The sequence below is a fragment of the Lutra lutra genome, chromosome 5, assembly GCF_902655055.1.
Source record: "Lutra lutra chromosome 5, mLutLut1.2, whole genome shotgun sequence".
Lineage (NCBI taxonomy): Eukaryota > Metazoa > Chordata > Mammalia > Carnivora > Mustelidae > Lutra > Lutra lutra.
The window spans coordinates 51,797,858-51,810,907 of NC_062282.1; the positions used below are offsets into that span (position 1 = coordinate 51,797,858).

The window sequence follows — 13,050 nt, forward strand, 5'->3', positions numbered from 1 at the left end:
TTGACTATACCTTTTTGGTTTTATCACTTTGTTCTGTTTGTCTTTGGCATGAATTGGAACACAGGGTGTCTGTGATCTGTAAGTTTTCCTGGGTGGCTCCTACTAGCTCTCACGTCGTACAGGCTGATCTAATTTAATTAACATCTATTACTTTACAATAAATGCATATCAAGTGATTATCCTGTGTACCTTAAACTTGTTGAGGAATAATTACAGCACTATATAAGACTAACCACTACCCCCCAAAACCTACAGAGTGCTCTGGGATGTTAGATAAGATGATACATTAAAAATCATATAAATAGGTACCTGCTCTATGATTTTAAGCTCTTTGTTTTTATAATTATCACTGACTATAAGAATTTAATGAAAAAGCTGGCATTATCTTTTTAGATACTGAGATGTGATATTTGGACATGCTTGAGGTGTGCTCACATGAAGGTAGCCTTCTAATCTTTTACCCTGAAATTAAATGGAGAGCATATGCTTCCCTAACCCAGCCTTAAGTCCAGTCAGGCTACTGTTTTCCTCATCTCCAAAATACTCTAAAAGCTTTTAATCCCACATATTTAATTTTTGCAATGAATTGTCTCATAGTTTTATAGGCCTAATTTTCATAATCCTGGATAGATGATAAGCAAGTTGAGGCTAGGCACTTTATCTTTTATACCTGGCTCATCCCTGTACAAGTGGGACACAGGTAGGAGTTCAGGAGTTACTTTTTTATTATTATGTTCAATTAGCCAGCATATAGTACATCAGTAGTTTTTGATGTAGTGTTCAACAGTTCATTAGTTGTGTATAACACCCAGTGCTCATTACCACACGTGCCCTCCTTAATACCTATCACCCAGTTACCTCACTCCTGCTCCCATCTGTAACCCCCAGTTTGTCTCCCAGAGTCCAGGTTTGTCTCCCTGTCTGATTTCTTCCCATTCAGAGGGAATGGGAATTTCTCTCCTTTCCCCTAAGGCCCTTATGTTCTACATATGAGTGAAACTATATGATAATTCTTTCTCTGCTTGACTTCTAGAGTGGATCAATGATACAGAGTAAAACAACTCAAATATTTTAGGTAGGAGAGGTTCTGAGGTGCTTACCCAAGTCTTCATTTCCATTGCCTGGTGCAAGAGAATTGTGGTGAGGGAGATGGTATTGATGGGTGTCCCAAAGGTAAAGACATCAATATCAGAATCCTTGTAGGTCTGCAGAGAAGGAAAAAGCAAGCACTGTTAGATGTGCCCTGGGATTCAAGGTGAGTGTTGTGGGAGGGGAAGGAATGAAGAGAAGATATGCAGCTGCCATCCGTGGGGAACTGACCCAAGGAACAGACAAGATGAAGAGTGAGTTAATATGGCTAAATTCTTTGGAAACACATTTGTGGCAGAATCCACGATGGTTATTCCAGAACATTGTGGAATGGCTGAACCAGCAGGCACAATGACAAATGCTTAAGATACTTCTGTGTCTACCTTCAAGGAGGTTATAGTCTACTAGGCAGGGAAAATGTGGTACAATTAAGGGGATAAATGATATAATGGTACAAGGTATACAAAATACCCTGGGGGTACAGAAGAGAAGATAATCAGCTGAGACCATAATAAGAGGAGTTTATCTCTTGAAAAGAGAGGAAAGGCAGGCCAGGCAAAGGTGAGAACTTCAGGGTGAAAAGTTCAAATAGGCCTAGAAGGTAGGTGTGTTGAGCACAGAGTAGGGGCAAAAAATAACCAAGAAAGGCAAGCAGAGTCCCAGAGAAGGAAAGTATTGTAAAATAGGAAATTCAAAAGCACAAAATGACTGTCTCCTTGACCCATCTTGTCACTAACTACAAAAGAATGCACTTACCCTACCTTGTGGTACCCTATCCAGGAGAAATTGAGCTATGCTTGACTATCTAAATTCCCACTCTTTAAACTGGGAACCATACTGAGATGGGGCTGGTATCTCTTGCTATTACTTCAGATGATGTAGCATTTGTTATTATCAGAACTTATTGCCTGAATGCATGCTGCCCTGACCCTGGAATCACAAATCTAAATATAAATCAAGGATTATAAATTCAAATACCTTCAGTGTTCAAGTAAGAAATGGTAAAGGAGTGTAGAAGGCTAGGTATAAGACAAAAGGGAGTGGTAGGGACTATGGCAAACTGGAGAACACACACACCATCTACCAGGGCTGTGAGTCAATTCTGGGTTTTTGCCATGTGGGAAAAATGACCCAGTATAATGGTAGCTTCCAGTTTCTCAAAAGCTAGCAAAAATTGAGATGTTTTGGTAAAGCAGTCTGATTTTTCAAATACTGCATTGGATGTAGTCTGCAGTTGGGGCCTCTGTGCTGCAGTGTTTCATATTAACAGGACCAGTTCCACTCTGTGATTTAGTTAGAATGAGGTTATAGAACTTACCAGGTAAGGAATGAAGAAACAGACAAGGCTCTGGTAGAATGCATCCACTATGGAAATCCAGAAAGTCATCGGGTTGTAGCACTGCCAGGAAAAAACACATCAACTAACCACCAAAGTGAGCCTCCATTCTTTATAAGCAACTTTCTTGTGCTACCTGGACAGACAATATGGTATTTACAGTGTTCTTAGAAGCAATAGGATGGAAAAATTAGAGTATAGACCTGGGGGTGACAGACCTTAGTTCAAGTCCTAGCTGTGCCACTAACTGTATGACCTTGTGAAAGTCACTAAACTGCTTTGATAATGGCTGTGGCTTCCACAAAAAGGGTAAAAACAACATCAACTATCTCCTTGGGTTTTGAGAAATCTAAATGCAGTTGTGCTTTAGTCCCCAGGAAGTGCTCAGATATTAATAACTACCTTTCATTAGCACATCACTAGTGGTAATACACACTTGGTAAGTTTAGAGATTCTAAGATTTCTACATAACATCTGAAAGGGAGCTCTCCATCCCAGTCCAGGATCACAGGTTCCCAACAGACAGGGCTCCGTGGCTTCAGAGACAAGTTCTCATTTTGTGCTTCCCTCCTCCTGCCTTCCCTAGAAAAGTGAAGCTATTCTCAGTTTGTTTTTGCTGTATTAACTTCTCTTACTGTTAGATACCCAAGGAATACATTATACATCTAGCACATCAGAGGGAGGGGAAAAATCAGAGGAGCTCTGGGTGTACGTGTGCCATCACTGTGTCTCTCTCGCCTGATGTGCTAGGGTAGCTCTGTTGCTCTCCTACCATTTTTGGGTTAGGACTGGGCTTGGTTCTTTGTTGGCTGTCCACAAAATATTACTAGCTCTCAAACACCTTTCTCCCGGGTCCAGAGGTATTCTCATGCATTTAATGCCCCTCTTCCCAGAACGCTTCCTTCAAGGCAGTCAGTTTCCCTGTGTGTCTCTTCCATCCAGTCTCTGGGCTGTGTCTGTGCAAATCAGACCACCTGGAGTGCCTGTGGTCTGATTTCTCCAAACCATTCAGGGTGTCAATGCGATCTCTTTCTGCCTTCTAGGAAACCATCCTGATGATTTCCTAGAAACCCACTGGTTTGATCTATCACCCTCATGAGAAACAGGCCAGGAATGGGGAGTGGGTCACATGGGAGGACAGAGGCAGAGTGGCAACGGGAGTGCAAGGGCCCCCGACCCCAAGTCAGTGCTCCTTCCCTGACACCAGCAGGGAGGAGCTGGGGCCTCTCCATCTTACCTCAGAGTTTTGGCCACTCTTGTACAGCTCGGGCAACGCCAGGAGTGTCTCTGCAGAGATGTCTTTATCAAGGACTCCGAAGATGAGAGGAGGCAAGGACGTGAAGAAGAGGTTGAAGAATATCATCTGCCAGTAATCGATCATGGTGGAGCCAGAGAAACCACAGAAAAACTGGTACCAGAAGAGCAGGTTGACATAGCACTGCAGGCAGAGAGTGTGGCCTTGTGAGTGAGGACCCGTGGGCTGTGGTCAACAACAGCTGCTTAGGAGCTTCTGGCAAGTCACCACGCTGACTTGGAGTTTCTGTTTTCTCATTTGTGACACGCAGAGTTGTGTAAGGGTCAGCGGTAACTAATCCTTAGAGTAGCAGCTGCCGCTACAACAACTATGACTGTGAGTTAGGACCTGAAGGGAACTACACCGACTCGTTAAGATAAGTACACTGTGCTGGTTAACAGCACAGGTTGTGGAGGCAGAAAAGGTTGGTTTGGAATTTCCAGGTCTGTCACTTATGAGCTGTGTCACCCGGAGCAAATTGCTTAACGTTTCTGAACATCACCTTGCCCTCTTTCACACAGGAACAGTCGTACCTAGACCTGGCATGGGATAAGGTAGTTATTATTAGCAGTAATGTGGAAAAAGAAGGCGGTGCTCCTGGGGAAGGAATCATAGAAAGACCGGACCATGGGCAGGAAGACTGGTGGGAAGAAAATTTCATGAGGTTTTCCTTACATTATTTTCCTAATGGTCATGCAACTCAGAAGAGTAAGAAATCTTCTCCCTGTTTCTTTATGCTTTCTAAAGCTGTTTCCCACTCAAAAGCACCCCACCCTGAGATGGGCTGGGTCACTAGTATTATCTACCACACTGTGATATGCTTTGGTAACTTGACCAAGATGGTCACGTAAACTGCTGCTCCAGAGTTAGGACTAGAAATTCTCAGCTCTGTGTGACTGAGGCACAGAAAGGTGAAATGTATTACAAGAAATCATTCAGCAGGTTTGTGTACAAACTAGAATGTTCGTGTTCTAACTGTTGGGCCAGGGTTATTTTGAAGAGGTTCTCTAGAATTTTAATAACATGGACATGCTAATTCTAGTAACACCAATGATCATTACTGAAGCTCCTATTCATGCCAAGTGTGTGATATATATTATACTATTTTAGTATATAGTAGATTAGGTGTGCCATAGACCTAATTTGTCCCAAGACTCTTGAAAGCTTATTGCTAATAAAAATAGTACATATTATATTAATGTTATATCTTGATGATAATGTTATTAGCCCTACTCGACTGACAAGGAATCTGAGGTTTTCAGATACTCACTTACCTCTTGTCCAAGTTCAGAGCTAGAAAGTCACACAACCAGCATCTGAGTTTTCAAAGCTCTTTCTCTTTGACTACCCCCAAACTTTCTTAATCTCCTATTGGATTACACAGTAACAATGCTAACAGAGAGATTCTAGCTAAGGAGCTCTATCCTTTGGCTTTTCTGCTCAGGTGACCTGTGGGATGTTTCTTGGCTCTGAAAGAGATCCTGGTGCCCTGAGATATCCTGGACCTTGCATCTTTCTGTCAGAAGGAGTGAGAAGGCTCAATCTGTTTGTTGTGCTGGTAGGTTTGAAATATACTATGGGCAGACTTAGAGTTTTGAGATCAACAACAACCACTTGTGCACTTGACATGGTTGGCTTAAGAGGAACTTGAAATACTGAAGTCCCCTTGGTATTAGCATTCAGCAGCTGTATGAAGCTTTGACCTCTCTCTCTCTCTTTTTTTTTCCCCCTTTGAGAACCTTGCCTTGCTTCTCCCTCCCCAGCAAGATGGGCAAGACAGTAACTCTTATCTCCCTTACACATAGGTAGACTGAGCAGCTCAGATAGGCTAAGTGACCGTACCAAATACCCTTGGCCACCTGGGACTGGAACTGTGACTTCCAGTTGTAGAAGCCTAGGATGCCAGAGCTGGAAGCGAGACCATCTTACAGATGAGGCTACTAATAGCAACACAAACACCCAAAGCACTTACTATTTGCTAAACTCTGTTCTGACCCATGAGCCACCTGACAGCTCCATGAGGCAGTCAGTCATCACTACTCTCACTTTACAGTTGAAGAAACTGAGCCTCAGAGTCCTGGCTTCGGCAGTAGACAGCTATTAAGTAACAGATTGGAGTTCAAGCTCAGATGTTCTAGCTCTAGAGTCCATCCTCATAAACATGATGGGGGAAGTGGATGCTCTTGTTAAACCAATTCAAGATCTGAGACTACAGCTCAGTCTCCAGCACTAATGTCTAGAGTCATTTATCCTACACCATGAGAGGCCAGGTGGATCCATCCTAAAGTGCTACAAGTGGGGGAAAGTACTGAACACAGAATGCTGTGATTGGCAGTTCCCGCCATGGGGGCCAAGAGAGCAAGGCAGCAAGTTTGCCAGGGGTAGGCCATCGTCTGATATTTGCAATGTAGATCTGGTCTTTCTAACTCCAAGCCTCAATCTTTCCTCTCCAAATTGCAGCTTTTAAGTTGTACAAGCTTATCTGGTAGATTTTATGATGCTTGACCCAGTTTTCACCCAAGCTCCAGCCATAGTCTAAGCTAAAGGAGGAAGAGAGCAGTGACTGGCTGGTGTTGGAGGCTGTCTGAAGCTCTCTGGTCAAGTGTGATATCACATGATATTTCTTGAACAATTTATGTTGAGACACGGTGCTAGAGATGCTTGGACAGCAGAAAACACACAAAGAATTTGGCAACTGCTGGAGAACAGGGTGCTTGGACCTCTGGGAGACACTGAATGCCATGGTGGAGAGGACATTCAGTCTGGGGATTTTGGAGTACAGTGGAACTAGGTCCCATCCTGATTCTGTGATGTACTTAGCTGTGTGATCTGGGTAACCCCTTTGGCTTTCAGCTACCATATCTATAGATGGACAATAACTGTCCTTACCCCCACAGGGCTGATGGAAGATTTACTGGGTACCTCAAACATATTAACTCATTTATGCACATAATAACCCTGTGAGTTAGGTAGTATCCCCCTTTTACAGGTGAAAAGACTGAGACATAGAGCTTAAGTAAGTCACTCAAGGCCACATTGCTAAGTAGCAGATTGTGGCTGGGATTTGAACTCAGTCTGGTTCTAGCACATATTTTTGGTCTTAACCCCAATATTACACGTAGCTCTCAGAGTTACATACATACATAAACATACATACCAGGGCAGCACCTAGTATGTGGTTGGTTCCCTATAGATGTTGGTGGGTGTTAATGCTAGTGATGCTATGCCAAACATTAACCAGCTGTGCTAAGTACCAAGGACACTACAGCAATCAAGAGTGGCGTGGAGAACTCTGGGGACCTTGGTGTTGGAAAACTAGCATTTACTGAGCTCCTTGCCTTACACTTCACACATGGGCAGTATTGAAGGGTTTTAATCCCTAGTCAAAGGGAGAGAACAGGGGCACCTGGGTGGCTCAGTGGGTTAAGCCTCTGCCTTCAGCTCAGGTCATGATCTCAGGGTTCTGGGATCGAGCCCCGCATCGGGCTCTCTGCTCGGCGGGAGGCCTGCTTCTCCCTCTCTCTCTCTTTCTGCCTTTCTGCCTACTTGTGATCTCTCTCTCTCTCTGTCAAATAAATAAAATCTTTAAAAAAAAAAAGGGAGAGAACACTGCTTGGATATCATTGGCTCATTTTTCCATAGAACCATTCCTACTGAATTATAATTTAATACTGATTTATCAAGGGTTGTTAGAAAAAGTTACCATATGGAGGTTAATTTTCATTTCCAACAAAAATGCCACAGAAGACAGTTTCTTGAAGGTATTTGTGTGACCGTCTAAAGGTTTGCTTGACAAATTGATGCAAAGAGAGAGTGTTCCTCCTGGAGAACTGGTATGCTTGTTTTAACCAGACATTTAATATTTTGCATCTTAACCCAGGTTCCTGGTACAACTGACTTCTTTCCTTTCTGTAATTTTGCTCTATACTCTTATAAATGTCCCTTCTTGCTTCTCTATTGCCTCTGTTTTTACTATAAGTCACTTTTATCTCTTTTTTTGGAATTAGATACAGTATATGATATAAAATTATAAACTACCTAAAATATTTTCTATGAAGACTCAGGTTGTCAAGCCTCTCCTTCTTGGCAAGGAAACTGGCAAATTCATAGTTCTAGCTCTTCTTTTTGGTCCTAGCTTAAATGTTACTTTCTTTCTAACTGATTAGGCCAAGAATCTCCTGGTGATATGTCCTTAGCACCCTGACCTTCTTCGAGGGAGATGTGTATAAGAAAATATTGTAAAGTATTTTTTCTTTTCTTTTAGCATAGTAATACTTCTTTTCCTATAGTAGTACTTCTTAATCTTTAAGGTCCATACAAATTAGCCGGGGATCTTACTAAAAGTGACATTCTGAGACGGTAGTCCTGGGATGCAGTTCTAAGGATCTGCATTTCTAACTAGCATCTAGGTGATGCTAATGCTTCTGGTCCAGAAACCACATTTTGAGAAGCAAGATTTATGGAGCCCAGGAGATGACAAACCACTTCCTACAGGCCAAATCCAGCCATAAATCAGGTTTTGTTGGGACACAGCCACATTGATTCATTTGCATGTTGTCTACAGTTTGCTTTCATTTTGCCGCAGCAGCAGAGTTGAGTAGGTCAGATGAGGAGTAAGTAACATGGACTACACGGCCTGCAAAGCTAAAGTATTTCTTACCTGGCCCTTTGTAGAACAAGCTCACTGAGCCCTGATTTAGACTGTCAGGCTCAGGAAATGTTCGGTAATGATTTGAATAAATGAAATCAGTCGTTGTTCCATTGTCCCAACAATATCCTGGAGTTTAACACTGTTTTCTTCCTCCACAGGCCCTGTTAGGACCTTGCTTGCTTCCGCTTCCATCCGCTGGAATCTCTGCCCTATGGAGGGGGCGCCCAGAACCTGGTGACGGCATCACTGAAAGGGGGCCTGCGTTTTCCTCCCAAGAAGCTACAGTGCAGTAATTAATTCATTGTTCAAATTTCAGAGCAGGCAGCATTTTAATCCCCTCTGAAATTGGTTTCGGATGTGGAAGTCATAGTTCTCCACCCTCTAATTGCAATGGGGAGATAATGCGGCATCAGTATCACAATTTCGAGCACGGCATCAGGCTGGAAATAAATACCATTTAAGCTTTGAAAGCATGGCTGGCTGGAAACATTTCCTTTTCTATTTCACAAATTTAATGTGGAGAAGAGGTTATGCTTATTCAAAGAACAGCTCCTTTGGAGGCAAGAAAAAAAAATTAAACGGGCATTTTGAATTCTAAGTAAACAGTCTTTCATGCCCAGAGTGAGTTTCAAGTTAAATAGAGTGACTTGTTTGCATAGACTGGCTGAATATTACCATGCAGTTTATCGAATTTACATTATTTTTTGTCATGCTGTTTATTTACGAATACATTGAACTTTGCACAAAAATGCTCACTCTTGAGGGAGGGCAACTGTGACAATGCCTAAATCAGGACTGGGAGAATGGAACAAGGGGACAAAATGCAATTTTGCAGCTGCTACTTAGCTAACGTGTTTCTCTGACATCACTCTACTCGTCACTCAATTCTTTAAAGATTTTTTATTTATTTATTTGACAGAGAGAGAGCACAAGCAGGCAGAGAGGCAGGCAGAGAGAGAGGAGGAAGCAGGCTCCCTGCTGAGCAGAGAGCCCGATTCGGGGCTCGATCCCAGGACCCGGAGATCATGACCTGAGCCGAAGGCAGCGGCTTAACCCACTGAGCCACCCAGGTGCCCCTCGTCACTCAATTCTTAATCCTCCCTTTTTCCTTATGCAAACAGGAATTGGATTCTATTTGGAGACTCTTGGGGATTATTCAAAAGTCCTTGAACTAGGTAATGAAAACTCAGGCGCCTTGTTCCCTCCCTTAGTACAGCAACGTTCTGGCTTTTTCCAATACCCATTGTTAATCAAGGGCTTTTCAAGTAAGAGCCTCTGAAAGTTTTAATGCCTCAGTTAGGGTGTGCCAGCTTTGGGCTCTTATCAACAAGACAGAAATGGATGTATTTTTTAGGAGAAACAATGTTACCTTCCTATGATTGTATAGTGTCACATGCTTTCCTGAGCTCTGGCACTAAAGTCTCTTGATAATACTTCTAGGGACAGAGGGAGTCCTAGTGTCTCCATATTATTGATGAGGAAACCAAGGCTCAGAGAGGTTAAGTAACTTCCAAGTTCACACAGTATGCTAGAGTCAGGCAAGACTAAAACCCAGATGATCTCCCCAATCCAAACATTTTTGCCATGAGACATTTTATTTAATGTCCTGACCTCAGTGAATTCCCTGCTGGGAAGGCTGGGGAAGCTGAAATGATTTATGTATCAGGTGAAGCCAGGGACTCCAGTCTTAAACCTGTACTCTCCCAAGGTGTGGGGTATAGTGCTTGCATTGGGGTGGGTCTGTCTGGGGAGAAAATTTAAGATATGTGTCAGGCTAATTATTCTTCAAGTCCTTTTTTCTTGTAGTCAGAAAGTAAATCTCCTTTATGGAGCCCATCTAAGAGCAATGGCAATAGCAATAATAAAAATGATGGCTGACCCTATAGGGTGATTACTATGTGCTAATCACTTTATAAACAAGCTCTCCTTTAATCCTTCTAGCAAATATAGGAGAAAGGTACTATTATCATTCCCATTTTACAGATGGTAAAAAGAAGGTATAAGGCCATTACCAAATAAAAGAGCCTAGACTTGAAACAAATATGTTTGACTCAAAAGTCCATGCTTGTAACCACTCATGCTGCCTTCTTTGTACCAGGTGCTTTCCATACAGTGTTGCTAATGCTCACAATAATGTCACAAAAGAAGAAATTGAGACCCAGAGAAGTGAGTTATATTGCTCAAGTTCACAGAACTAGTAGGAAGGTTTTGGGATTCAAAATCTAGGCTGGCCTGTCTCCCTCCCTTATGCTGAGCTTGTTTGTCTTACCACTGTGGTAGGAGTGGGTCCCCTGGCAGGGCCTACCAAGGCCTGCACAAGAGGTTCCCATAGGGCTACTCACCACGTTCTTGTAGAAGTAGTACACCACCATCCTGGCCAGGCGCGAATAACACCAGTGGCCATGCACAAGCAGCAGCTTCTTGAGGTGTCTGAAGCGGGATATGGCAAAGTCACTGGCCATAACAGCCTGAGAGGGCAGAACAGAGACATCAGCTTCTACCCATGGCCACCAGTGAACCAAAGAGTCCCCCTTGAGGGCTCTGCTTTGTTCTAGGTCCGTACCTGGTAGGGCCCAAAAGACCCTTTGTCATTAAGTGGTACCTAGGGTGGCTCTTTGGAATTGGACATCCCCCATCCTTTCTTCTGAAAAATCCAAACCTCACTAGAATCCAAGAAAGGCAGCTTGTAAAGAATTAGTGGTCTAGTCTGGCCTTTCATTTCCTTCCACTTATCTGATAAACATTAACTGTGGCCTAAAATGTGTTGGCACCATGCTAGAGATGCGACGGCTAACCAGAAAGTAGTGGCGTCCATGCAGAAAAGCCTCACACCTCTCAACACCCTGGTTGCCTCCTGCGGAAGAACATTGGCTCCACCCTCACATGGAGCTGATGGCGGGAGAGCTCTTCCTTTACATGGAGCTGAACTGTGTCTTCTGCCCTTGGGATTATTCAGAACAGGACATAGGTCATGGTACTCTTAAGAGTATGAGGTTTGAAACTATGGAAAGAGTCTAGATGCCCATCAACAGATGGATAAAGAAGATGTGGTGTATATACATATAACGGAATACTATGCAGCCATCAAAACCCTGAAATCCTGCCATTTGCAATGACATGAATGGAATTAGAGGGTATTATCCTAAGTGAAATTAATTAATCAGAGAAAGACAATAATCATATTATCTCACTGATTTGAGGAATTTGAGAAATACGACAGAGGATCATAGGGGAAGGGAGGGAAAAATGAAACAAGATGAAACCAGAGAGGGAGACAAACCATAAGAGACTCTTAATCTCAGGAAACAAACCGGGCTGGAGGGGAGGGAGGTGGAAGGGATAGGGTAGCTGGGTGATGGACATTGGGGAGCGTATGTGCTATGGTGAGTGCTGTGAATTGTGTAAAACTGATAAATCACAGACCTGAACCCCTAAAACAAATAATACATTATATGTTAATTAAAAAAAAAAAGAAGTATGAGGTTTGGAAGTGCCTGGTTATGGACCCTGGTATAAGTCTTGGTCAGGCTGTTTAACCTTTCCCAGCACCGGTTTCATCTAGGAAAAAAAAAGGAATAATAATTCCTAACACACAGGGATGTGATCGTTCAAATCAATTGAAATAATAAATGCGAGATGCCTAGTACAGTGCTGGCTTATGGAAGAAACTCAAAAGGTAACTGTGTTCTTTCATCCTCACCAACAAATTTAGGCAATGCCTCCTGTCTGTACTAGCGGTGGGAATATAGTTGTTAATGGTTCAAAACCACAAAGTGGGGTCTCTTTTAGTGGGAAATGTTAGTAGCTCAAGCTAGTATGCTTGTCCCAAGCTGAATTTTGACTTAGTAAGTGTACCTTACAATTTATAGGTCAATCTAGCCATCAAGACTAAAATGGCAATTGAAAAATGTTTTCAAATGTCCTTATATCTGTCACTGCTCATGGAGGGCACCGCACTCTTGGATGTGGATAGAGGTTACAGAGAGGAAGAACGGAGTCAGTAGAAAGCTTAGCTCCTCCCATTCAGGGAGGCTTTAGAATACAGGTATTGCTGGTAAAGCTAAGCCCCCTCAAGGTCCTGGAAACCTTGCTTCCAAAATTCCCTAGGGACTTATGCTACCTGTAACTCCCTCCCAACTTGAAAGTAGATAACGGGCCACTCCCCATGACCTTGGTGTAGCTCTTTCTGCCCATGGGTCCTTTCTCCATGCCTTAATAAAACCACTTTTTTTGCACCCCCCCCCAATAAAAAAGGCTAAGCATCCTTCAATTTTCCTCTGTATCAGAAGGACTGGGCAGCAAAGGATATAGTGATGGAGGTTATGTATAGGCATGGAAGCCCTGTGACTCTCAGATGATAATTCTGCAAAGCTCTTGGGGAGAAGATCCTCCAACACTGGGGGGGAATTCCATAACTCTCCAAAAAGGGTCAGAGAGAGGGAAGAAATGAGAATAATTGAGGGGAACAGTACCTGCATGCCTTCCTGTCCAGATATCCCAATTCCAATATCAGCAGCTTGAATCATGCTTACGTCATTTGCTCCATCACCTGAAAGGAGAGAGATCATGAGGTGTCTTTATTCCTGGTCTAACTGCTGCATGACAATGAAAAGGGTGTTACAAGAATGGCTCTAAAGTCTCCCCATTTGTACATAATTGAATACATTTAACATCGCTCTG

General features: G+C 43.0%; 1 protein-coding gene across 4 annotated transcripts in view; it reads right to left on the reverse strand.

Moving 5' to 3' along the window:
• Positions 1–13,050, reverse strand: part of ATP10B (ATPase phospholipid transporting 10B (putative)) — a 100,561-nt gene that overhangs the window by 14,420 nt on the left and 73,091 nt on the right. For all 4 annotated transcript variants that reach the window (XM_047730957.1, XM_047730954.1, XM_047730955.1 and 1 more), the window contains 5 exons: positions 12,843–12,919; positions 10,713–10,838; positions 3,663–3,863; positions 2,408–2,488; positions 1,101–1,205 (listed from right to left, as the gene is read on the reverse strand). In XM_047730957.1, the coding sequence (XP_047586913.1) occupies positions 1,101–1,205; positions 2,408–2,488; positions 3,663–3,863; positions 10,713–10,838; positions 12,843–12,919 (590 nt within the window). The remainder of the gene's footprint in view (positions 1–1,100; positions 1,206–2,407; positions 2,489–3,662; positions 3,864–10,712; positions 10,839–12,842; positions 12,920–13,050) is intronic.